General features: G+C 38.7%; 1 protein-coding gene and 3 pseudogenes across 5 annotated transcripts in view; 2 read left to right on the top strand and 2 right to left on the bottom strand.

Moving 5' to 3' along the window:
- Positions 1-27469, bottom strand: part of LOC148729743 (DELTA-stichotoxin-Hcr4a pseudogene) — a 164356-nt pseudogene that overhangs the window by 124158 nt on the left and 12729 nt on the right. The gene's annotated exons all lie outside the window — the stretch shown is intronic.
- Positions 1639-27469, top strand: LOC111319750 (DELTA-stichotoxin-Hcr4a). 4 transcript variants are annotated; one of them, XM_088760468.1, is made up of 7 exons: positions 1639-2003; positions 4533-4614; positions 16323-16433; positions 19598-19663; positions 20147-20200; positions 21290-25077; positions 26053-27469. In XM_088760468.1, exons 6-7 carry the CDS (start codon positions 25048-25050, stop codon positions 26614-26616), a joined length of 594 nt encoding a protein of 197 aa, XP_088616594.1. In that variant the 5' UTR covers positions 1639-2003; positions 4533-4614; positions 16323-16433; positions 19598-19663; positions 20147-20200; positions 21290-25047; the 3' UTR covers positions 26617-27469. The 4 variants fall into 4 exon arrangements, with proteins under 4 accessions (XP_088616594.1, XP_088616597.1, XP_088616595.1 ...); XM_088760471.1 differs by lacking the exon at positions 26053-27469 and having other exon boundaries at positions 21290-21745; XM_088760469.1 differs by lacking the exons at positions 4533-4614; positions 16323-16433.
- Positions 7079-10296, top strand: LOC148729745 (DELTA-stichotoxin-Hmg2b pseudogene; annotated as a pseudogene).
- LOC148729744 (uncharacterized) lies at positions 13033-14462 on the bottom strand (annotated as a pseudogene).

Here is a 27469-nt window from a genome sequence, read left to right as displayed (position 1 = left end):
TGTTCACACTAGCACACAATCGTGGCCCGTACTTCTGTCGTCTGGGGTCTGTTTCCGAATTTCTGAAGTGTGAAAGACCTAGTGTTTTGAAAACCTTGAGCGTATGCCGGCCACGTGGCGCAACGTACAATTTAGAAGAGGCTTGTTTGTGCTTATGTTCTTTACATTTTACTGGAGATTCAAAGCGAAACTTTGTATGGTTATCTCGTTTTCTTTAGTATGCTACTTCTTCTTCTGCGTAACTGAGGAACTGGCTTGAAATTAAATTGACTCTCATTTCCAACATTTCGTGATTTTCTCAAAGAACGGTTCTCAAATGACTTCAAAATGTGTTTTTAGCAAGAACCTAAATGCGCTCATGCGTGCATTACTATTTGTTAGTATTGCAAATTCTCGAAAAAAAGTTACGTGACTCAAGCTTGTTGTTAATAAGTTCATCTTTCATTAAGATACTGCAGAAATGAAGCACTTTGCCGAGAGATATCCATTCTTCTGACCGTATAAGAGCGCTCTACTTTGCCACGCAGTTATGCCGGAGCACTTCGGTAATATTTTGTTGCTCACCGGTTGAAGATTCCATTTGTCTGCGTAATGAGAACTTGTAAAATAATCATTTTAAATAAGAAATTACGAAGGAAAAAAAATAAAATTCATAACTACAGTGAAGAGATTTCGAGTTATTCAGTACATCTTAGCTTTCAAACCCTAATTCTCGTTTGCTTCATTTAGGGGCATATGACTCTTTTTCGGCACACCTTTAGCTAAGTGCAGCAACAAAATTGAGAATGGAATATCGAAATCATATCAGTTGAATATGCCTTTACACTTTGTTTAATCTCTAGAGTAGCAATCGATGTGAGACGCTTTTAAATTAAAGGTCAAATTGAGACTGTGTCTTCCTTAACAAATCATGCATAGTGCTTGACGGACAAAGTCATATTTTCTTTATGACATGCAATTGCTCGTATTTACGTGTAATTTTATAGCAAATAAACAAAGATGTGGCGTACGAAATTTTGATAAAAACAGATCAAAAGCGGTTGGTGAGAAGTAAATTTCGCGTCAGTACAGATAATGAAATGTGTTCCCCATAAAAATTTCTTACAGGGAGAGGTAACGGACGAAATGAAATAGGAAAATTATAACAGTTCAATGTTCTTGAAGTGTAATAGATATAGAACACAAGCCAGTTGATTGAATCTGAAGATAGCTTTTCTGTTTGTCACAACAGCAATGTAAACTTAGTCGATTTATTTTGCAAAAAAGGCAGGAAATAGGGGTTTTCCCAGGGGGACTCCATATCTCGCAGAGAATTATATATTTTGACCTATTATTTGCGCACATTTGTCAACTCATGATATATTTGTGCCAAGTTTGAGCCAAATTGGTGATTTGAGCATTATCGCTCCTTGCCCGGTGGCGTGGACAAGCTCTAAATGAAATCTAAATGCAACACTCTCAGTCCGATGATTTTGAATATCGATGTCGTCTTCCTTCTACAATCATATTGGCCGAAGCTAACAATAGCGTTTTCACAAATATTCCTTTTTCCGAGTGGCTGAGTATTTGTACTTAGTCTAGTGGGTAAGACCGTGGGGGTGCCCCCTGGGGGAAATTTTGTCTCGTGTCTAGGCCGACCTTTTCATAACGGTCTCAGAAGTTGCTGCCGCGGGTTCGAAGGGCTTCAAAATAGCTGGTCATCTGAAATTCTCGCTGGATCGATTCTTCGACAGCAGAACTTTTATAGAATGTTTCTCCATAAACTTGAAGGAAAACTATCTGGCCTTCGTGATGCAGAGTCTCGAAGCAAGGAGACGTGGTTTATTCTGAGAATCGAGAACAATATTTGAGAGCGGGTCAGTCCGTTGGTCTGACGATGCCTTCCTCCCGTTTCCTTCTTCTTAGTACAGGCTGTGGCGGGATGAGAGCTCGGCTAAAACTCTACGAAATGGCCTTAAATCGCAAACACAGAACAAATGTATGACAAACAACACCATCTGAAGGTTAGAGTGTATTTGCTTTATTATTTACGGAGTTGCAGAGCGGAGCCTAAACTCCCATACAAAGGTGGTTCTGAATGATATGCCTCGGGATATTTCGGAATTAGCTCAGACACCTCATAAGGCCTGGAATGCTATTAATAAAGACATTTTTCTAACTGCGACTGATAGGCATGCCGTCTGTCACCAAAAGTCGTGTCAGCCATTTTAGGGACCTTAAGCAAACCATGACGGAGACCGCAACGAGGACGTGGAAAAACAAAAGATCTAATTGGCAGAACAATAGCTGAGTACGTGCATTTTAAAACTTAGTATATTTCATAGGCGTCCTTTGCAAAACAACAACGTGAAATCATCAATATTTTCGTCTTTTGAACAACGGAAATCGCGACAGCAAGTTGTTTTAATTTCCATTTGGAACTCAACGCTACCTTTAGACGTTATTTTGAGGTTGAGTTGTGGCGCCGTATGAGATGGTAAACACATGCAACCATTTTTCAGTGAAATTCTAATTAAAAGTATAAATTCATTTTGTAACCGACGTCTTCCTTGGCGTTTCCGGCCTGACTGCTTAAGGTCCCTCAAAACTGCGTAAGACTACGTAATGCTATTAGAATGAAATTAAGAAAAAGAGGAGCCTCTATTATTCTACTAACCTCTCCAGAGACTAGGACTCAGGAGACAAAGCACTGGAAGTCAAATATCAGCATCTAAATTTAACCAGACTGAGTTCTTTACCTCAGTTTCCAAAAGTCTTTGTGCTTATTTAAAGAAATGTAAGGGAATAGCGAGTTCCAACGAAGAGTATCATAAATGTGCATTTTATTACGTGTTTCCTCTTGGTTTTTATAATCAAATATTCAAACATGTCACTAAGAAAGCACGTTTCGACAGCCATGATTCATTTATATGATATTATCGACTTTACAAAGAAGCTCAAATGTTTCTCATCAAATAATCAATGCAATAATTACTGAAACTGTCCACAAACTTACTGTAGCGTTTGCACTAGATTCCCCCTACTTATAGTATTCGATAAAATGTTTCAGCCTTTTGTTAGAAGCGAGGGTGAATCCATTTTGATGTGAAATGCAAACGTGTCCCCAATTAGCTTGTCTAAAGCTAAACTACCTACCTACCTACGTATCTATTATCGATATAACATGTCACTGAAACAGCACCTTTTGAATAGCCAGAATACGCTTATCTGTTGTAAATCATAACACAGCGTTTTTAATGCAATGTTATATTGATAGGTTATGATGCAGAGTGTGTTAAATTGCAACGAAAATAGATTCTTAAGATAGATTCTGATGTGCGTTCTAAACTCTACCTTTCCCTGTGTTTTAGGAGAACTAGAAAGTAGAAATATTAGGCATCTAGTATTTGAATCGCATTCTTGGGTTTTAATTCTTTCAATGCAGTTATCTAGTCTGACTGCGAAAAGTTTCGTGCCTTCTTCTCAGGCCTATTGTTGACAGAATAACGGAAACAATTAAATCATTCATCCTCCAGTATGCAGAAGGCTTTAAACACACCTCTGTAAATGGGAAAGACTCTCATAGAGTCCTTAATTGCAGTGAAGCACCTCGAGAACTCGAAACAGTCTAACTGTGTTTGAAGGCGAAACTCACAAGAGAGCAGAATTCCATAGCATGCGAACAATTGTTTTGGTCTTGAAACGTGGCGTGATTTCCAAAGCGAAGACGCGTGAATATTGATGTAGAAATGCATGGAAATAAAAAAAAATAATACAATTGCGTAGGAACAACTCATAAGCAAGTGCTTAATTAAATTGTGTAAGATCTCAAAGACACAGCACGTTTCAACAGCCACAATACGCTTATCGATATAGCTCGGCGAAAGAAACTGAAATGTTTAAGTCATTCCCTTTTCGGCGTCCAGACAGCCCTGAATCAACCCCTTTTGTATAATATAGGAAACAATTAAGTCATTTCACTTCTGGCATCCAAAAGGCTCTCAATTCAACCCTGTCAAAAGAACAGATTCTTGAAGAAAGGTCAATCAAAGCGCCGATGGTTAATGCTAATGGTTTTTTATGAATAGTAACACGCGTGGCTGCCTATGAACTCCTTTGTCTGATAGTGGAAACATTTAAGGTATTCATCTTTCGGCGTCCAGAAGGTTCTGAATAGAACAATATCTCAAAGAGTCGTCAATCGCAGTGGAGCACTTCGAAGACTCGAAACGGTCTAACTGTACTTCCAAGCCAAACTCACGAGTGAGCTGTGATTTTGGAAGAGAGAATGTGTACATTTTGATTTAGACAAGCATGCAAACAAAACACGATTACGCATGAACAACTCGTGAGCAACTGAGCAATAAAACTGAAACATGTCAGTGAAACCATGTAACGACAGCCAAAATATACTAATAGCGTATGAATTGAGGCGTATGTTCTGAAGTCAGCTATACAGTATATGTATCTGTTGTCAGAATACTGATCGGTTTTCTTACGTAGGAAAATTAGTTAGCACATAATATTAATTTTTGTAATCTTTGTTTTTACAGTTTGCATACTTTATTGGTGTCCCCAATTAGTTTGTCAGAAGCTAAACTACCGCTACCCACGTATCTATTATCGATATAACAGGTCAGTGAGACAGCACCTTTTGGATAGCCAGAATACACTTACCTGTTGTAAATCATAACACAGCGTTTTTAATGCAATGTTGTATTGAAAGGTTATGATGCAGAGTGTGCTAATTCGCAACGAAAATAGATTCTTAAAATAGATTCTGGTGTGTGTTCTAAACTCCACCTTTCCCTGTGTTTTAGGAGAACTCGGAATGTGGAAATATTAGGCATCTAGGATTTGAATCACATTCTGCAGTTTTAATTCTTTCAATGCAGTTATCTAGTCTAACTGCGAAAAGTTTCGTGCCTTCTTTTCAGGCCTATTGGTGACAGAATAATGGAAACAACTAAGTCATTCATTCTTCAGCATGCAGAAGGCTCTGAATACACTTCTGTAAATGGAAAGACTCTCATAAAGTCCTTAGTTGCAATGAAGCACCTCGAGAACTCGAAACAGTCTAACTGTGTTTGAAGGCGAAACTCACAAGAGAGCAGAAATTCCATAGCATGTGAACGATTGTTTCGATCTTAGGCATGGGTCGCACTTGGCAAAGTTTGGTGTGAATGCGGTCACTTTGGTGTAAAAATCTGTCATGGGGCACATTGCCTAATGCGACCCTAACTTTTCCAGTTCGCAAAAACTTTGAAAACCGGCCAAAACATTAAAGACGCCGTAGTGCTTGTGTGGGGCAGGTAGATTTCGGAAAACTAGGGCTAAACAAAAGCTATCACAGCGGTAAATGTCATCGTTTGTCAGTAAACAGCAAACGACTCGACTGGTCGCGGAACTGACCAGGCATATGGCGCTCGAAGTAATCTTCGCTGACGTCGATTTTTTGCGCTCATCATAGCGGCAGTCAAAACAGTTAAACAGACGTTAACCCATCTTTCATAGATCATACGAAAGACAAAAAAGTGCTCGTGATTTAACTGAATAAGAAGAATAAGCATTACCGTGATCGTTATTAACAATGCTTCAATGGGACACATTTTTTTAACGTTTGTTTTCCATTTTCAGCTCTTTGCTCTCTCCCCATAGCACGTCGATAAACGTGTGTCTGGTTTCTCAAAGTGCCATCACTGACATTTTTTTCACCTAGTGCGACCCTGATAGTTGAAACCAAAAGTTTGCTTTCCGCTTGCGGTTTCAAATTTTCTGTGGTTTTTTTGCCGGCAAAGTTGAAAACTTTGCCCAGGTGCGACCCATACCTTATTTTTATTTTTATTTTACTTTATTGGATTCGCCGACAGGCAGGGACACCGCAAGAGCTTGCGCCAATTACTGCGGGCCCAGTAAACCCACCCATCCCACCCCAGGGGAGGACATCCACTACACAGTAATCTCGTGCGTGGGAAATTAACGTCTCCTACCCCTAACCCTGCAGGAGACGGGACCTCCGTTTATTCGTCCCTAGCCGAGAAGACTAGAATATCCAACCATTTCTTAATGTTATGGAAAGGTAGCATATTCTCCTCATTTATTTTAAGACTTTGAGCGTTGGTGCGGCCGGGGCTCGAACCCTCGACCTCCCGCACAACAGTCCTGCGCTGTATCCATTGAGCTAACCTAGAGGCGGTTAAAACGTGGCGTGATTTCCAAAGCGAAGACGTGTCAATTTTGATGCAGAAATGTATAGAAAAATTAAAAAAATACGATTCCGCGTGAACAACTCATAAGCAGTGCCTTTAAAATTACATCCATTTTCTGTTTTACGTTGAACATCACGAGAAAACTACATCCAATTTTGAGTGGTTAGCATTCACTGGCTAGTTTTGATTAAAAACAGTTGGTACTAAGATTTAATTGGCTGTTGAACCGTCTGATTACAATATATCTAATAGTTTGGTTTTGTAACAATCAATCAACCAACTTCGTAAGAACTAAGAAGATTCGTGCACTTTGTTATTGGCACAATGAAGTTATAAATGCTTCGCGTCAAGAGTGTTATAGTTTGAGCAAAATTTTTTAAGGTGCAAACCCTTGCGTGATAGTCTGGTATATGACTTAATAATAAGCTTCGGGTGATAGTTGCTATTGTGTGTTATTCACTTTGAGTGCTTGTGCTTTGCAGTACTTTTTGTATTGTTGGTAACCATGTAGAACAAATGTTTTACGCATAGTTTCATTAAAACTCATTGTTTTAATGGAAATTGTCCCTTTACTTACAGATTGTCTATATTTTTAAGGACTCTTTTTTCCTTGAAAAACATCTCCATCCCTCTTCCGGCCTCCAGGCGTAGTAAAAAATGTTGTTTTGGGTTCATTAGATGCTTTCCGTTTTGTTCGACTTCTCTTCAATCTACTTAACAATTGGTTCATGCTTTAGCGTGCACTATCGAGTTATGGAGCACGCGGGAAGTTTGGAGAGCACGAAAGAAGCGTAAGAGTTGCCCGAGGCAATAGCCAAGGGCAACTCTAGCTTCTTGGGTGCTCTCCAAACTTCCCACGTGCTCCATAACTCGATAGTGCACAGCTGAAAGCATGAACCAAATGTTTTAGAACATAGCCGGTGGATTTGTGCATCAAAATCCGACGCGAAATACGCCGGGACAACAATATCAGTTGAACCAAATCGTGATGGCGCTGATGCCGGGTCTCCTTTTCCTTTGTTTTTCTCTTTTTCTGCTTCATTTAAGAACTCTAGCCCAAGGGAAACGGTCGAAACATTGTCTTCGTTTTCGGACTAGTAGGCCGAGTTTCTGTTTGTATCCATTATTGTCGCGAAATACATTATATTTCCCCGCGCTAACAATGGCCGCTCGCTCGAAAAAAAATTTCTGGCGAAGTCGGATTTGCTGACGCTGTCAGCGTGCACTATCGGGATTTTGAGCACGCTTACGTATAATGAATTTGATTGCGCGACTCTGCTAGCTATGTTCTAACAGCAGATAATACATCTGGAACGACGATAAATCCACCTAAACTAACATGTATGTCTAACATCTGTCTTATTTAAACCACCGCGAGAAGACGATTAATTCTCAATACACTGCAGCCAAGATATTTTTGAGCGGAAGTAGTTTGATAGGTGTTCCGCTACCTTTCAAGGTGAGTATTCTGCAATATGTTTGATGAGGCTCAAATGTAAACAATAGGAAAGAATCGTCATCACTATGTCCCAGAAAGTAGAGTTTTCGTGCTTCGAGCCGCGGCATAACGCAAGCATTAGATATGGGTTTTGTAAGGGCGTTCAGGATCGCTTGGTACTTGGTTATCGATATGTAATAGTTTATATTGGCTAAGTTCCCTTGATTCGTCAAATTTACCAAAATTGAAGGACTTCTGGTCTTCTATTAGCTCACAATAGCAAACATTTGTAGTCCGTACTCCTGTCGTGTGGGGTCCGTTCCCGATTTTCTGAAGTGTAAAAGGCCTCCCAGTGTTCTGAAAAAAACCTTGAGCGAATGCTGGTCACGTGGCTAGCTATGGCATGGCTATCCCGTTTTCTTTAGTGTGCAACCTCCTCTTGTACGTGAAAAAGGAAGGGGTATGAAATGAAATTGATTCTCATTTCCAATATTTCTTGATCATCTCAAAAAATGGTTTTCCAATGACTTCAAAATGTTTTAATTTAGCAATAACCTAAATGAGCTCATGCATGCATTCCTATTTGTTAGCTTGATAACTTGCAATTGAGTGGCGTCGCATTGCAAATTCTTTAAGACAAGTAATGCGACTTAAGCTTGTTATAAATAAGTTTATTTTTGATTAAAATATAGATACTGCAGAATTAAAGCATTTTCCCGAGAGATGTCCATCATCCTGACCGTATAAGAGGGCTCTACTTTGCCATGCAGTTATGCCGGAGCACTTAAGTAATTTTGTTGCTCACCGGTTGAATATTCCGTTTGTTTGCGTAATGATAACTTGTAAAATAATCATTTAAAATAAGGTTATGAAGGAAAGAAATGAATAAAATTCATGATCACGGTGAAGGCATTTCGAGTTATTACATCTTAGCTTTCAAACACAAATTCCGATTTGTTTCATTCAGCGGCACATGATTCTTTTTGAGCACATCTTAGCCAAGTGCAGCAACAAAATGGAGAATGAAATATCAGAATCATATCGCTTGAATATGCGTTTACACTTTGTTGAGTCTCTAAAGGAGCAATCGATGTGCGACACTTTTAAATTATAGGTCAAATCGAGACCTTGTCTTCCTTAACAATTCATGCATAACGCTTAACGGATAAACTCATAGTTTCTTTATAACATGCAATCGCCCGTATTTACGCAGTAGAACTTCTTTTCAAGAATAAGATAACTCCCTTGGATTGGTGCCTTTAGAACACTATAGTGTGGCCGACTGCCTAAGAAGACAGAATTGAACTCAGTCGCAGTGTAGTTGCCATCAAACAGTATTAAAATGGCCTAGTCTCTTTCAAGGATCAATGACCTAGGAAATGGAGTATATAATGGATTCAATGATACCAGCCGATCTGTTAGGACGACAAGCTCTGGAAGAAGTTTTCAAATTGATTTCACCCACAAATCGGGGAATTGCCATCGGCATCGCTAATAAAACACTGTATAAATAGAGTGGAATGAATGCGTACTTCTACTCTGGTTCCCCTGGTCCAAATGTTTTACCTGAATTCGTGGAGAGCCAAAAGGCAATTCTGTATACGGCCACGAAACCAACTGGCCTACCAAGAGGAAGTGCGGGCGTGATAACCCTCTTCATCCCAGATAACAAAAAGACCATAGTAGTCATGTTTCGTGTACCATTCGATCGCAATTTGTATGAAAACTGGTGGGCTGCTAAGGTTTATCCCAATAGAATAGAAGCTGACCGTAATATGTGGTCTTACATGTATTAAAATCACAAACCCTTCAGAGGGGATGACGGCTGGCATGAAAAACGAATAAGGGAAGAATACCGCGTAAAAGGCATTATGAAAAGCGTAGGCCAATGTAAACTGCAGATAAAGATCTGGAAGTGAAAGCCTTTTAGTTTTATAGTAATTTTGTCTCAAAGTTGGCGAGGCAGTGTTTTCAAATCTTTTAAGTTGCAAAGCTGTAAAGTAACGGTGTACATATGTACAAACCATATGTACCATTTTAATTACTGACAAATGATATTTAGCAATGTTCCACAAGGAAGATTAAAAAAAGAAAGATTGCACAAATATCTTGTTTGTAAGTTTCTCTTGGAATCACAGTTAGACTGATTCGACGCTCTCCTGGTGCTCCGCTGCGATTGATGATTCTTTGAGATTGTGTTCTATTTACGGAAAATAAATTAGAGCCGTCGAAACACCGAAAGATAAATGAACAATTTTTTTCCTTTATCAATCAAAGGGGATCATTCGTGTAAGTTAATGTTACAAACCACTAATAACACAAAGTATTTTCTCAATAATAACAAGACGGCACGAAAAATTTTGTAACTCAGACTTTAGAACCCAAGCCAAAAAACCAAAACCGTAGAATGTGACTCTAATACTCGAAGCCTGGTTTTCCTACCCTTTCGTACCCTTGAATAGAGGAAAAAAGTCACGTTATTTCGAAGAAATGTCCAAAACACCGGAACTGTTGCAAGATATGTCTCATCCGACATTTGCAAGATACAAGCCGCAGTCTACTAAAGTAATGTATTTCTGCATTGAATACGTTATTCAGTAATGTCATATCAAATCGAATCAATTCTGATGTTCAAAATTGATTCAGAAAGTTTTGATTCAGTTAGCCCAATGGATAGTGCGCTGGACTGTTGTGCGGGAGGTCGAGCCCCGGCCGGACCAACACTCAAGGTCTTAACACAATTGAGAAGAATTTGCTACCTTTCTTTAACATCAAGAAATGATTAGATATTCTAGTATTCTCGGATAGGGACGAATAAATGGATGTCCCGACTCCTGCAGGGTTGGGGGTAGGAGACGTTAATTTCCCACGCACGAGGTTACTGTGTGATGGATGGCCTCCCCGGGGTGGGATAGTGGGTACAAAAGGAGTTAGGTGTCAATTGGAACGAAAGTTCTGTTCCTTTCTCCTGCCATTCCCATGGCGAATGAAGTAAACTTAAACTTAAACTTAAAATTATCTTTTAAAAACCCTATACGTTTAATCCTCACTTCTTTCTTAAATCAGCCACGTTTCGAAACGGGCATGCGCACAAAGGTAAAGTTCCCAATGGGTCTCTGGTACCCTTCGTTCAATTCATATTGTGGTTTTTATATGTTCTATTTACGAAAAATAAAAAAATTTCACCTTCCAAATAAAGCTGAGAAAGTGAATACATGACGCAACTACAGGATTTAACATTTTCTTCTGCATTTTTAAGAATCAAGGATCATTTTCTACAAAGTATTTTTTTCATCCTTCTGATGTCATCCAGCCTGTGTCTTCCGTCTTTTATCAATTCAAATAATTTTTCTCCATAAGGAAAACATAGATAATTTTTACATTTATAACTCCTGATAACGCTCAGATTCTGGGCTAAGCTACGATGTTAGTAGTTTTTTTCAAATCGATTTTGTTGACTCTGCCGGAAATACAAAATCAGAACAAAATAGAGTTTTCATCCGAATAAACACCATCCTGGGAGACCCAGGGGCTGTGAGTCGATTTCAAGTTAAGGGCAGAATAGCCCCTGGGGACATTGTCTTACAAGACTTGTTCCAAACGGTCGCAGTCGTTCTGTCATCTGATTGGTGCCAGAAAATATTTATGTTTTTCTGCCCAATCAGAGTGAAGTGTGCTTTAGAGTCCTTTCGTGTGTTTTAAAACGCACATATACAAGAAGCTCAGTTGCTCGCTTTGGTTGTTTGGGCCGTGCAACGGAGCCTTGCTCGAGGTGAAAAGTGTCAGTCTCAGCACACAATGTATGAGAAATCGATCAGATTGTCCGCAAAAATCTCACCTTAAATTATACTGAATACTTTCGCGGGTATCACAAGAGAACGTGTATAAAAGTTGCGAGGTTCGTATAAAACACAATGGTTGCAGGCGTTGGTATGTCGCTTTAAACGTTAAACGAGATGTAAGCTTACATCTTTCTAGATTTTTTGTACAATTTGCTGTGACTGAAACTTTGCCAATCTCGTGAAGTTATTTCGTCGCACGTGCCACGCAGGTATGTCGAGCAACTGGCGCTTATACTTACGTAGCTTTCTGTGCACGCCAAAATCTAATTCTTTGCTTTGTAGTAAAATCTTTCACAATGCTGCCAAAGTTGCAGAGAACGTTAAGTTCGTAGACGACCTCCAGCAAGCGCTCACAGAAAGCTTAGCTGTGTTTCCGGTTAGCTAATTGAATTCTGAACAAAAACTAATTATCGAGAACATAGTGGGAAGGAGAGATGTTTTCAAACAGTTACCGAAGGGGTTTGGAAAGAGTTGAATCTTTCAACTGCTGCCTAGAGTGTTCAAATTCTTGAGCTCGAAAGGCCACGGATTCTCTTCTACTCCCTTGGTCATTGTCATTTCACCTCATTTGTCGATTGTTGAAGACCAAGTTAAATACTTTTGATCATTGGGAATCGATGCTGCTTTCATTGGGGAAAGCAGAACCAAAGACAATAGTGGATGGAAAGGGCGGGTTTGCTTTATTCTTTGTTTGCACGTGACGTTGGCATAAATTAAAAAACCGGGGTCAGCCATGTTAAGGGATAACCACGCGTTACAATCCCTGTAACATAGCTGTCTGAGGTTTAAGTTGAAGGTGTTACGCATATACTTGTCAATGTCATGCATTATAAATAGCTGTCAACACTTGTAATTAGGTATGCCAATGTAGACTATTTTAAGACTTGTGCTGTAGTTTGGATTGTAATACCTTTATTTTGTGTGAACGGTAAACTTTTTTTGTTGGATACTACACCGCCCAAGTGCTTTGCGGAAGCCGGTATGATCGTTTTACAGTTTTAGTTTCCCCTCTTATCATGCCACAATTCTGTGTTGTCTGTGGTTGTTTTGAATTTGGTTGTGTTACAGGTATGAACGAGCAAGCACTTGAAAAGTGATTATTGTTTAAGCTTTCAAGGCTGTATGTTTATTTTGTAATAAAAATTTTCCAAACTTAGCGCATACGCATATAGTTTAGTTTGAGATTCAGCTAATTACTGATACTTGTGGGATTGATGCTGTGTTTTCTAAATAGTGATAATAACAACACAAACTGGGGGATAACCACGCATATACTTTGCGGAAGCCGGTATTGTTTCGTTGATAAAGGCAAACCATAGTGTGCTATGCACTCACCAATTTATCAGAGTCCAAGCATTGTACCATTTGATCGAGGTGAACTTACAACCAGTTTGATTCCAGGTACTTCATGTACAATTTTTCATATAAAGGCTGTAGTTAAGGCTAGCCACAATCTGTCATTAAAGATTTTTAGTAATTCTCAAGTTGACAAAAACACAGCTTTAAGGTACACCATTGACAAGCAACATTGAGACCACTGTCAGAAATTGTCAAAGACTCATGGTCAGAAATTGTCAGACTGGTAAGCTTTGTGAGCCCTACCCTCGTTTTCACAACCCCACCTCATGGCCGCAGTTGAAAACTTATGGGCTTCAGGGTAGCATATGGACCTAACAAGACTCATAGCAGGCTTAGCTGTGTTTGTTTTGCAAGCAGTTTTTAGATTGGAAGCAGTAATACGACCTGCCTGCCTGCCATTTGGTACCAAACTTTATATTGTGACTGCTTTCTAGTTGAAGCTTCTATTGCTCCACACTCATCAGGTGTAATCTCAAGCAATATTTGTTGACACTGCTGCAACAACTCTTTGTACCGGTAATCTAACTGCAAACACTCTTCTCTAAACAAAAAAGGCTATTGGGCAAGGGCTTGGGTACATTACCAATTTCTTTACAAGTATACTGCTCATTTAAAGGTGCGACAAGAGACAAGACTGCTGGATTTACTGTACAGCCACAAATACTTCTAAGAATAGTTTTCTGCTCCTCTGGGGTTGGGGCAGGTGTCCTGGTTGTTCAGATCCCAGGGTTAGATCTAGTAGCCGTAGGACTTACCAGTGTTTCTCCACCATCAATTCATGCTTCCATCAGGCAGAGGTAAAATCCATCTCACTTATAGGTAATGGGGATTTCTTTCATATGACTAGAGAGAAACTATTTGTTCTTTTCTTGTGTGCATGAGGTAGAATCTCTAATTCTAACACCAGCCTCCACAGCAAAAAGCTCTCCCCCAACATGAGACCACCCTTCACATAACCCTGCTATGCAATAGCAATGGGAAGCAATTACAGTTCCATCTTTTTCTGCCAGAAACCATGTTCAAAGTGGGATGTCCCGGGCTCTCTGTGAGCGATTCACTAAGTGAGAGTACGCAAAAAGTCTTAATTCTAAATCCAAAATTTACATCCTTGAAATATGCCATATCAGTCGCTAATGTGAGTACTATGAGTGATATGTCTTCTGAACTTGTAGCTGTCGTGTCAAGATCGAGTAGATCGCTCTGACAAAAGGCTAACGCTCGAAACGTCAGCTTTTTAACACTTAACGGTGGCCAATTTACAATTTCAATTTAGTTGAAGTAACCAAATTACCTGGTAAAACAAGAGTTGTTAGCCGAGGTCGATAAAAGATGAGTCCTTTATTTTTCTCAGTTTGCTTCTCTCCGAGATCATCAGAAAAAAATACACTACCGTGACTAACTCTGGCGAACACAACAACTTCATTTGGGTTTTTGTAAGTAGTTCACAATATCTGGATATTGAACGTTCAGAAGGAGCTCGATGTTTTCGGAGAAATCACTTTTCCTCAACGCATATCGGTCGAAGCCTTAAACAGGTATTTTTTCGTGGTACCTTGACTTCATAGGACCCTCTACATCCGCAAATTCATCCGAATACTGAAGGTTCACATCGGGCACGCCTTCGGAAGAAGCCATTTTGAAAGCTTAGTTATCCCCCAACATTGCGGCCGCGTATGACGTAGCAAATTTTTGTCAGGTGAAAACAAAGAATTGTAAATGTCAGCTCAGTACTGAGTTGTCCACCTACTAATAAACAAAAGTTTCCACGCTTAGCTTTTCTTTTTTTTTTTTTCAGGCGAGGATTAGATTAGATTTTGGCGCGCACAGGAAGCTGCGTCCGACGAAATAGCTTCACGGGATTGCAAAAGTTTCAGTTACAGCAAATTATACAAAAAATCTGCACTGGTAGAAATATTTAAGCTTACATCTCGTTTAACGTTTAAAGTGACATATCAATGCCTGCAACCATTATGTTTTATACGAACCTAGCAAACTATTAAACACGTTTTCTTGTGATACCTGCGAAAGTATTTAGTATAATTACCGGTAAGATTTCGCTGACAATCTGATCGATTTCTCTTACATTGTGTACTGAGACTGAAACTTTTCACCACGGGCAAAGCTTTGTCGCACGGCTCAAACAAACATAGCGAGCAACAGCTTCTTTTATATATCCGTATTAAAACACACGAAAGGACTCCAAAGCACACTACACTCTGATTGCACAGAAAAAAACAAAGACTTTCTGGCACCAATCAGATGCCTGCACGACTGCGACCATTTGGAACCAGTCTTGTAAGACAATGTCCCCAGAGGCTCTTCTGCCCTTAACTTGAAATCGACTCACAGCCCCTGGGTCTCCGAGGATGAATCAATACGCGCTCCATTCAAAATATAGACCATAGCATTTTCGAACTGATACAGATGATTGTATTCTAACATTTTCTTTTCATTCGGAACGGCTTCAAATGACTGAAATACGTCCAAAAGTAAACGAGATCGTTGTGTAGTTGTTAGCACGTTTGAACACACAGTTTGAAGAAAACAAAGGATTAAAAATTATATTTTCCCAAGAAAATAAGAATAAAAAATTGGCAGAAAAACGCACATTCTAATTTTTAGTGAGCGGCCCTATCGACTATAGCGAATAAATCTCCTGGTAGAAAAAAAAAAGATTGGCAAAAACTAAAAAGAACTTACAATAAAATCTATATGGAGCCGTACTGTCCGTTGAATTGACCGATCACAAAGCGCAAAGCGCACAGATCGAGGCTGATGAGAGTTAAAATTAATTTTGAAAGATTTGGTAAACTGTTGGAGCCTCAGGATTGTACATTTCGTTGGATTGCGGTTGAGTTTCAGTTTCTTCGGCTAATCCGTCACAACCAAATTAAAATGTGAAATACAACGTGCTGCCGGCGGAAAATCATGGAAACCACTTGGACATAGGATAAGGGACTAAATCAGACCAGAATTCATAATAATAATAATAATAATAATAATAATAATAATAATGATAATGACCTTTATTAGCATACTTCCATATAGTGGCTCTTCGCTACTAATATAAGAACTAACTATATAAATAATACTTACAATGAATCATAATTGATAAAATAGTGAATAATAAAAACTATACTAGATTATCCATTACATGTCAGTATGTGTCTCTTAAGATTTATACAAAAAAGTGCATGGTCACTGCAATTCCTTAGCTTCACAGGAAGCTTGTTTTAAATGCAAAAGCTAAGGCGCTTGCGAAAAAAACAAAACAAAAACAAAACAAAACACGCAGAACACTTAAAAAAATTAAGGGTTGAAATTTATATACTGTCTTATAAATATAGTTGACTATGAGAACCTGGCGTGACGTTATGATATTTCTTTGTCCATTTCAAAACTCATTGATCATTTTTAGAAGAATTTCTTTTCGCTTTTTGTCGTCTTGAGAATTCGAATTCCGTTCCTTATAAGGTTTGAATCCGCTTTCTTTAGATTGAACCTTGAGCCATTCCCGGTTCTGATTGTGAGGACATTCAGTTTTAAAATAATTTGGTCATCACCTTTGGTTCAGGCGGCAAGGCAAGTTACTTAACGCTATTCTAGGTGAGTATTCTGTTTCCGAGAGGATGTGTTTTGTTATCAGTATAATGATGAATCACTGTACAAGGTTCGAAGACATACCACTTCCCGAGCACGTAAGTTAGAGGTCTGTTTTGCAAGTCGCGGACGAAGTTATTTTCCCTTTGATTTCCCCGTCCATGAATCGAATTCGTAGGGAAAAACGAGATTCGGTGGCTTCAATAATGAAGCGAATAGACGAGAGATTGACTAAACATTCGTTACATTTCTATTATTATGTGTCATGTGGGTATGGGAAATTATTTCTAGTCCCGCCAAACGGCTTCACATCAGTGACAAACGACGAAAGCAAAACAAGTCAATTCCAAATCGCTGTTCAGTCGTTAGTACGTTTGAATAAACTCTTTAAAGAAAAGAAAAAAATAGCTCCCCAGAAAATGTCCGAAAAACTTCCCGAGAAAAGACAAACAGGCATCAGAAATAGCTTTGAATTTTAGCGCGCAGCTCAGTAAAATAAGGCTGTAGAAAGACAAGTAGGTTGTAGAAGAGTTAATGGTCAGTGACAGTGGCAATCAAAATGCGAACATTTATATTTTTCAAATGAAAGTATACGGTATGTCTTAGATTTTGGCTTGATTCTTGATTTTAGTTCTTTCTTTGATACAAACTGTTTATGTTTTAACTTGTAATTCTACCGAGAATGTCATAATCAATAGGTTTTCGTCCGACTCTGAATAGGTATCCCGCGCGCTAACCTAAATATCCCTTACGGTTTTACGCTGTTTGTAGACCTCCCGGATACTTCGATGCAAAGTTGCGACGTGATTTACTTGTTTGTATATGTTGTGTTATCTTTTAATGGCGCATACTCTTGCCGTTTCGTCGAGTATTTTTAAATTGGGCAACCTTAATCTCTTGCTATTTGCTATCTGGTCGTTGTTTGATCTTGTAACACAATACTTTCAGTGTCGTCACGAGTACTAAACTGGATTGTGGAGACTGCGTACATTGAACATCATCAGCCTAAAGATAGATGCAACAACCAGTAACACAATATTCATTCTAAATTGATATTCCCCTGTCTAATTTTCATCAAAACAAAGAAAAAAGTATTTTGTATTGATTATTTTTTTTCGGAACTTTTGAGCGACTTCCGAAAATGATCTTATTTTGAATGACATACCAAATGAAAGGGAAAGACAAAAATCTCGACAAAAATCTCATTAAGCTCAAATTTAATCGCAATACTTTTTCCGGCGTCACCGTGCAACTTTTAACCCTTATCATATTTTGAAGGCTAACAAATTTAGAAATTATGTAGTGGCAGAGTATTGCATTTCAGTTTAGTGAATGCGTCATAGAAACAATACAATACAATATTATTTATTTAACGAAGGTGACGTAATTAACCCAATGAGTTATCTAACTTACGGCCTTCACAACAAACCCCCCATCCCACCCCAGGGGAGGACATCCATCACACAGTAATCTCGTGTGTGAGAAATTAACGTCTCCTACCCCAACCATGCAGGAGACGGGACCTCCATTTATTCGTCCCTATCCGAGAAGACTAGAATATCTAACCATTTCTTGATGTTATAGAAAGGTAGCAAAGCGCACGAAAAATCCCCGTATACTCCTGAAACTTGAATCATCATTTATTTATTGATATAAAAAGAGAATATGGCGAGGTGCTAGCGTGTACTGGGCTTATCTCGCTGCATGAGCGGCGCGAGAATATTGCCAACAAGCTCTTTTCTAACGTTCTTGTACCAGGTTACAAGCTGCATAAGCTCCTGCCGCTCAGGAATGTATCTAGAGTGGACTTAAGGAAAAAGCGCGCTTACAATTTACCTGTGGTCCTTACGAACAGGTGCCGTGATAGTTTTATCTTTCATCATTCGCGCACGCTTTGTATAAGCTGACTTTATTGCATGTTACCTAATTTTTAATATTTTAAAAGTATGTTACCATTTCTTATATATTTCTTAATATTGTAAATGAATGCGTAATTCAACCTTTGGTTGCATTGTTTTTCAAATAAACTATCTATCTATCTATCAGAATGCGATGGAACGCTTGCAAATCTTCTCTTTCTATTATTATTTCTAGTTTATCTGTTTTGTTTTTCGTGACATGTCTGTTAAGTAGCTAATTAGCTAAGAACATTTTGGCCACGTTAAATAAAGGTTATTGTATCGTATTGTAAGTCAGTCGCGCACTTTGGCTCATTGCCTAATTAACATTTGCTAGAATGAAAACATAACGTGACGATTTTTCACCGAAAATTTATTTTTTCATGTCAGGAATCAGAAACCATTGAAAGAGTTTAATTTCCCAGAAAGACGTCGTTGAGCTCTGTTTAATTTTAGTTCATGCCGGGCTTTTTGAGTTGAGTGCAAGGGGAGTTCAAACTCTTCTTGCTCTTGACGGAGTCTGCAGTTACTGCAGATTAGTTAAACGTTATTGCTCGAAAGGACAACTATTTCCAAAGTCGTTTGTTTTGGTGAAGGCGATAATGCGGATCAGGTGGCTTGAGTGTTTAAAGCTATTATTTTACGTGATTGAATGTAATTTTGACCCGTTAAGCTCAACTGAAAAAGAGTTAAAGAATGTTTTCCCGCCATAGTTTGACGTGGCACGTAACGAAAGTATGTACGGTTATTTTTTTTAAGTATTTGGTTTAGACCTATGACAATTAAATGAAAAAGCATCAAGCATACCCAAAATATAGAATATTTATACCCATTCTTTTGGGCAAGAAGGTTTCAGTTATTGTTTCTAGACCGATTAGTGTATCATAAAAAGAAATGAACTTGATCCAGCCTCCTTCGAGTCGGTGAAATATGAAGCCACACTGAATTTGTAGAACAATCCCAGGATTTCAAAACAATCTGCAAAGTGACTTTTATGTTTTCCACGCATGTTCGATGAATGTAAAACAAGTTATTGTGGCTATTAATTTTACATCTGTAAATTGAAGTGCATAAAGTTGTAGTTTGATGTAGTAGTTAAAAATAGAACTTTCTCTGGCATACTACTTTTTACAATGGTACAGATTGAATTGGAAGGAAATTGAAGGAATTTCAATCATTGATATGCAAAAGCGAACTTACATTACAAACTGTAAAGGCCAAAAAATTAAGTTTTCATAAAAAAGCTTAAATCCTTTTTTCTTTATTTTTCAGTTATGGCGGAAGGATTCACATCAGTATCTAGAGTAAAACTTGATTGCGATGAAAGCACATCTAATGGTAAGAAAGAAAGAAGCTACTTGCAAATTCAACAAATTCGACTTTTAAATCACGAAATGTTAGACATTAATTTAGAAAAAGATGACTTTTCCATAATTCGATAACCTTATCTTGACACTAAGAGAGTGTTTAGAAGACCCTTTGGGGAGAATTTCCAGGAAACATCACGCAACAGCAATTTTTGCGTGCGTTTTACCATCTCCGTTTCCCTAACTAGTTTCGAGCCCCCAATGCAGTTAGCAGCGCATGCCACAAGTGGCGCCATGTACGTACGGACGTACAGTCATAGCCTACCAAATTTTGGTCGTTCGACCAACTTTTTTCAGCTTAATAGGTTTCTGTTTTATTGCCATTTTTTAGAAGTATGGGGCTACGCTGTGACGCTGCGAGTTCCGCTGTGAAATCTTAAGTATCGAAGCTGATAAAAAAAAAAAACCGACATTTGACAAACTAGAATTCTTTTATCATATATGTTTATTAAAGATAAGGCAGAGGATCTCCAAGATGAAGAGAGACTTGACGATGTCACTTTGAGAGGTAAGAAGTTTCACTCTTTCTCAGGGAGGCAGTATGACAAGGGGATGAGCTAATCCGACTCAAAATCCAGCGGTTCCTCCTTTATCAAGTACAGTCCAACAAACGGCTGTGTTAATAATTTTTTTAGAATTTAAGCCTGCTTTTAATAATCATCAGCCAACCTCATGATGAAATTGCCTCCTGCCTGCGGGGTCTTTTAACTAGTTCATGTTTTATTAACTCTCTCGCGAGAATCGGAATGAAGTGCTAGGAGGTCCATAATAAAACGTTAAACCTAAATATTGATTTAGGAATTGATTTGTTTTTTTTCAAATTCATATTTTCGCCTATTTCATTGTTTCCTTTTTGTTATTAGAAACATAATATTAGACACGCTAGTTATTTCTACGGAAACAATTTTTTTTAGTTTCAAGAAATTATTTACGGGTGTAAATATTTGTGAAAAGTTTAAAAATGAAATGTATATCACCTGCCAATAGTATGAAATAAAGGGAAAATGCGAGACCGGGTAATGGCGTCCTGGATGGCTTGTTCTTATCATGGAGAAAATTGAGAAAGAAAAAAGAAAGGCTTAAAAGATTTAGAGGTCTGCGCACTTTCCAATTAAACAGCAGCATTCAAAATTGTCCGTATTGTAACCAATTATACTCCTTAGCTGATATTTTACTTCAGGACCGTGATTCGAACGTAGCTACAATAATTTCATTGTGATCTCGCGAAAAATTGTCCACAGATCTCATCAAAGACGAAGCTCTGACATAAAACTATTGCTGATACGATAGAGATTGAGATTATCATACATAAGTGCATGCTTTCATTTTATGATTCTGTAAATGAACAGATGAGAACTTCGTGGAAAGGGAATGTTTTGAGATCAAGCATTGCCAGCTCAGTCTTAAAACGAGTTTTTTTCATCATCCGAGCTCGCTTGTAGTGAATATGTAGTCAGCTATTGCCAATAAACCTAGAGATAGAGAGATGAAGATGAATTTGACGCTATTAATAACCGTCTTTACTAAGTAAGTAGAGATCATCATGGCACTAGCGTAATGCTTTTATCACTGGTGGCTTTTTTATCTTTCCCTGTAGATTCAGACCAGGACCAATTCAGCATGGTTGACCCATTTGATTGCGCGTCGTACCTACCTCCTTAACGAAATATTTTGAGTTATCTTCAGAAGAAAGACACAAGGACTATAGTGCTGTCAGATTAGTGCTACTTAAATGAAAGATTGCCAGTTTTAAGATAAAAGCAGGTATAGGAAAGGAGAAATTGATTGACAATCTAAAGAAGTTAATTGACATTCCTAAAAATGACAGCGTCGTTTTGGTTAATTTTGAGGTGATTCTTCAGGAAAACGTACGGTATTCATGCAATTCTAAGTGTGTTCGTTTCGAAACAATTTTTGGATAATCTGATTTCAGTTTTTTTATATCACTGATGGCGTCTTGAGAACCATTCTCCGCTAGAATCAACTGAACTCCGTTTGAAATTTTTGACTCTTATACTAAAATCATTATTAAAATTATTGTTTCAAAGGTGAATAGGCGTTCTGCTATGGGCACAAAAAGTCAAGATAATTACGGTAATTAACCGATCATTTTAATAACTGATGGAATTCTTGTGTCGAAGAAGTTACGAGGCTTCATCCACCCTTTTAACATTGCTCTCTTTTATTCGATTGGAGTTGATCTTATTTCTATAGTTTCCAAACTTGGTTATACAGGTTATTCTGTATAAATTTGCAAAGTCAAATTTTCTACTTCCTTAAACTCAACAAACGTTTCTCCCTCTACCTCCCCTTGTTCAAACTTACATGAAAACAACATTAATTAGCCTCAGGTGTCAATGATTACACAACGTGTCCAGAGTCTTGCTCGCTACAGGACGAAAAACATCTTTCTATATTTCTTTACCGAGCTCAAAACTTACTATCTCTCTCATTCTTCACAAAACATAATGCTATCGATATTGCTGATCCCAACAGTCTCATCTGTGAACTTCGTAGTGGGCCTTGCGTAAGTGTTTAATTTCAAGTTAGAATTTGAGCTCGATTCCCGTGTTGATACACGCGCATTCGATAAACGCCAAACTAATTTAGGATCTTTTCTTTATTTATTCCTTTCCTATTCTTTGAGGTGTTCATATATCGAAGTGGTCAACTGAAATCATTACGTGAAGAAATTACCTAAGTATTATCCGATCATAGCTTTAAGAATAATATCAATTTGGGCAATGAGCACGCGGCAATTAAAGGAACCAAGAAAAGTAAAAAACTAGAGATAGGTTTCGCTTTGAATCACATCTACGAGTTAACGTAATCACAAATTAAATTGTTACTAACCAAAGTTCGCGGGTCTTGACTACTTTATCGAGGATTACGGTCTAACTTGTCTTCTATTTAGAAACGATCTTGATTACACGGGTCTTATCCTGACCTGAAAAGCTATAATTTTTCAGTTAAGCCATAATTAAAATGAAATAATCACGGGGGCGTTTATCAACCATAAAATATTTCGCAGCTTCTTTCGGAAGCGGTAGCGTTCAGCGTTGACGGAAGCAGTTACACCTTGGTCATTAGTTAAGGAGTGGTTGAGCATCGCAGCGCGGAAGGTCGATTCCTCATGGGGACCTATAAATTGAGGGAAGACTGTGCAAGTGGTAAGCCTAGCAGTTGATACCTGGGAGGGATCTTGGATATTACCAAATGGATCGTGCATCAAATTTGCGTCCAGCACAGGCATCCCAAGCTCAAGTCTCGAGGAAAAGTGAAAGATAATTTTATGAAAGTGTCACGCGTTGTGTGACGCAGTGTTAATTTACGCGAGGAACCGTTGTGAATTGGATGCGTTCTACGGAATAGGGGGAGGAACGAGATATGGTCGATTTACAACACCATATATTTCAAAATATTTACTGGCGAGCCCTAGCGAGGCAGCAGCCTATTCTTTGCAATAGCGAGAAAAAGCCAAAATTTGTGGGATGTAAGATCGGAAATATTTGTAGTCGATTGCGTTTTTAATATCCGGGATGTTTGTGATGACACACGTAAAATGCACGTGGAAATCTCGATCGATTTCGACCAATATTTTTGTACAGCCGTCCCACTCTGCTTCAAATCAAGGACACGATAGACGAGATGAGTTTTTGATATACATGGAAGTATCCATCAAGGTCATGAACGGTTTAGTGATGACTCTTAAGGAAGAGAAGAGATTTTCATGTGTTTGGCTGCTCTATTATGTGAATAATTTTTGCCAAAAAACTGCCTCCATTCACAAATGGAGGTGCCGAGATAGTCCTACTTTATGGAGATAATTTTTTTCTTAGTGCATTCAGCGGCAGTGAGGTGTTAGGCAAAAATGCTTCCATTCGGAGTAAACTAACGTTCTTTCCTTGACTCAAGAAAAAATTTGTGGCTCTGTTGTTGTTTCACAAAAGCCCTTTAAAACTAAACTAGCTGGAAAAATCGTAATTCTCTTTTAAAAAGCTACACTAACCTCTAGTATACAGTTTATTTCGAATCGTACTATCAGTATTTCCTTCAAGCTCTGACGCCAGCACCTTCTTTCACATTGAAACTACTAGTTTACTAGTTTATTTCCCAGGTCCCTATACCAGCAATCGTAGGGTGCAAGTGTAGCAAACTGGATAGAGATGTTTTAGCACTACCAGTGCGCCTAGATGGCCTGGGCTTGAGCAACCCATGTCACGAGGCGGCACGTGAACATGCCTCATATATTCAGGTGACATCTTCTCTCGTCAAACATATCATGGCTCAGACTCATTAACTACCAGACGAGTCCCTCACCGCGTGGAAAAGCTGAATAACTTTCAGATAGTGCAGACAATCTAAAACTAATTGTTACACGGAAGACCAAGCGAGCTCTAGAACTAGCGCAAGAAAAAGGCTCCTCTGTATGGCTCACAGTTCTTCCCCTTCAATAACATGGTTTCAACCTCAGCAAGAGAGAGTCTCGCGATGCTGTTGAGTTACGCTATGATTGGCAGTTCGCTGACATTCCATCGGCATGTGCGTGTGGGGAAAACTTCACAGTAGACCACGCAATGATTTGCAAACGAGGGGCCTTTGTTATCCAATGTCATAATGAGTTGAGAGACCTCGAGGCCGACCTTTTGAGTATAGTGTGTACCGATGTCGAGGTCGAGCCAGTTCTTCAAAACATCACTGAAGAACAGCTCAGTAGAGGGTCCAATAGAGCACAAGACGCAAGATTGGACGCTCCGGCGCGTGGCTTCTGGGATCCCCAGAGCTCGGCATTATTTGATGTGTGGGTTTGCCGCCCTAATGCCAAGTCTTACAAGGACCAGGAACCACAGAAAATTTATCGCATCCATAAAAACGACAAGAAGCGGTTGTTCTCAAGGAGATTTTTGGGTGTTGAGCATGGCGCCTTCACGCCGCTTGTATTTACAACTACGGGAGGGATGGGGAAGGAATGCATAAGATATCACAGTCGATTGGCCGAGCTGATAGCCGCCGAGAAAGGAGAACGATACTCGCAAACAATTTCCTGGATCTGAGCAAGGACAGACTTTGCCCTCCCTCGGTCGGCCCTAGTTTGCCTTCGAGGGTCGCGTGTGAAGCGCCGCGCTGCGTTTGACTACAGCAATTGTGACCTTGAAGTCGCAGCTGCCGAATTCAAAGATGCCATTGACATTGTCTAATGCTTCTTAGCAACCTTGTATATATGGTTCTAGCTAGACTTGCCATTCACCTTTCGCTTTTTCTATATAGTTTTAGATATTTTTTTACTTATCAGATTATTAGATTTTGAATCTATTCAGATATGACTCTGTTATTTATTGTTTTCCAGACACTTTGATGTTAAAAAAGAGTAAATGTGAGCCGAAAGTGAGTTACTTTGGATCATTATTTTACGCTGTTAACATTTTGTACTGTAGAGGATTTCATAAGAATTATTGCTAAATAAAGTTTCCATTATTACTAGTTTTCATTTTAGTCGTAAGATCGATAGGCAATTACGTAAAAACTTTTGTAGTTGTCGCGACCTGGTGACCCTCTGTCGAATAATCTTGTCCGCCATTAATAGTCACTGTATCGTGTTATAGTTCAGTACCAGAATGTTTCAGAGAACCGTTCCGAAGCGTCTCCAGACTTGTTTGTGTTTGAGAGTCGTTCCTAAGGATCTCGAGATTAGTTTAGTGATTATTTTTGGTTTTCTGTCCGACCAAGATCCTAGACAGTGATCTTTTTGTTACGATTTGCCAATAAATTTGTGATGTTTCTGTTTCAAACACGGCTAGTCCGACTTGTTTATATATTTTAATAGTCTATTGCCTTAATTCTGCTTTTCTGTCTTACTTCAAAAAAGTTCAACAGGTACTTCAGACGATAGTTCTCTTGATTCACGCGCTTAAATTAGCTGCAAGAACAGACTTATCATCAATTATCTCCCAGAAGGCAAAAACTATTGAATCATGTCATTTTTAATATTCCGGACTAAAATTTGGAATAATATTGATGAAAATATCAAGGATTCCTCCCTGTCTGTTTTTTAATTGAAACTTAGATAGAATCCCATGGACACTGACTCATTAAGGAAACGATAGGGTTACAGGTCGATATTGATATATCGTGTTTCGCAATTTCTGCTCAATAATCCTGATAGTTGTGTTTATGTGATATAGTTTGACTGTGTGTATGTGTGGTTTAGTATGTGTGGTGTACCGACCTTACAGTTTATATGTATCTAAATGCATACTGGCACTCAGTCTCGTTAACCCCATGTTTAGTTTAGGTGCGACTGCCCTTATCTTTAAAACTTTTTTTTAATTTGCTTTAAAAGGTGAGGTTTGTGTTTTTTAGTTCACAGCGTCTCAAAACAAGGACAACATTACAGATTTAGTGATACCAGCCGATCATTTGGGCCAACAAGTTCTGGAAGATGTTTTCAAATCAATGCCACCCACAAAGCGAGGAATTGCCATTGGAATCGCCAATGAAACACCTTACAAATGGAGTGGAATGAGTCCCTATTTTCGTTCTGGTAAACCCGGTTCAAATATGATCCCCGAATTCGTGAAAAGCAAGGAGGCAGCTCTGCCCGATACAAAACCAACTGGCGAAGCAAGAGGAAATGTAGGGGTGCTTACCTTCTTTATCCCAAGAGACAACAAGACCGTGGCGGTCATGTTCAGTGTACCATTCGACCGCAATTTGTATATCAACTGGTGGGATGCTAAAGTTTATCGTGGTAAGAAGGAAGCTGACCACAATATGTATTCTTCTGCGTACTACAATCACAACCCTTTCAAAGGGGAGGACGGCTGGCATGAGAAACACCTAGATGATGGTTACAGTGTAAAGGGGAATATGACAAGCGGAGGCCAATGTAAAATGAAAGTAAAGATCTTCAAGTCCTCCGAGTGAGCCTATTCGAACTTGCTTTGATTTGTTTTAAAATCATCAAGTAACTGCATTAAGGCGTTATAATTAGTTATGTTGATGACGTTACAATTAACATTTTTTAGCTACAAAGCTGCTTAATAGTATGAAGGATTGAATCATTTAAAGGCTCGAGTCATAGTGTTTTGATCTGATCGAACTAGCAAATAAGGGTGTTTTGGTGTGAGTCAGTTATAAGCTTTTGAGTGATATATATTTTTTTGTTATGGAATAACCATTTCTTTAATGAGTAAGTGGCGGAGAAACTCGGAATTCGCTCTTGTGCATTTCAGTTTGTTGTATCTTATAACCCGACAAATTCTGTGAGCAATTTTAGCCACAACAGCCGCTATTAAAAACAGTTTCATTTTCTTTCTAGGAGTCGTTCTTTTGGCTACCTGGTACCGACATTTTCAAAACTTCATTCGCAACCTTATTAACTTATTATTTAGTTCTTATTAACCGAGCGGGAGGTTAATAAGATTCTCCCATACAGACCGACCTAGCTCGGTTAATAAGATGTTCATTATATGGCTACGTATTATACTCCAATTATTTTTATTCTTTGTACCTTTTTTTCTAGACCAGTCTAGATGTCGCTCTAGATGGGAAAATCTAGACCGCTTTCGATATTGATTTCAGCCAATCAAATTCGTGAATTCGGTAGTTCCCAGTCCTTGTGAGACACAGCCATGGCATAAACAATGTTATTAAAAGTTATGTAGAATGACGTAAAAATCTCATCAATATTTATACCTGACCGGGTCTCTCAATGATTGAATTCCAATTAGTTGTGACAAGTTCATCATTAAAAGTGTCAGAACAGAAATTTGAGAAA

Source organism: Stylophora pistillata, chromosome 5 (assembly GCF_964205215.1).
Source record: "Stylophora pistillata chromosome 5, jaStyPist1.2, whole genome shotgun sequence".
NCBI classification, from domain to species: Eukaryota; Metazoa; Cnidaria; class Anthozoa; order Scleractinia; family Pocilloporidae; genus Stylophora; species Stylophora pistillata.
Note: the sequence above shows the minus strand (reverse complement) of the source record. Positions and strands in the feature narration are given on the sequence as shown.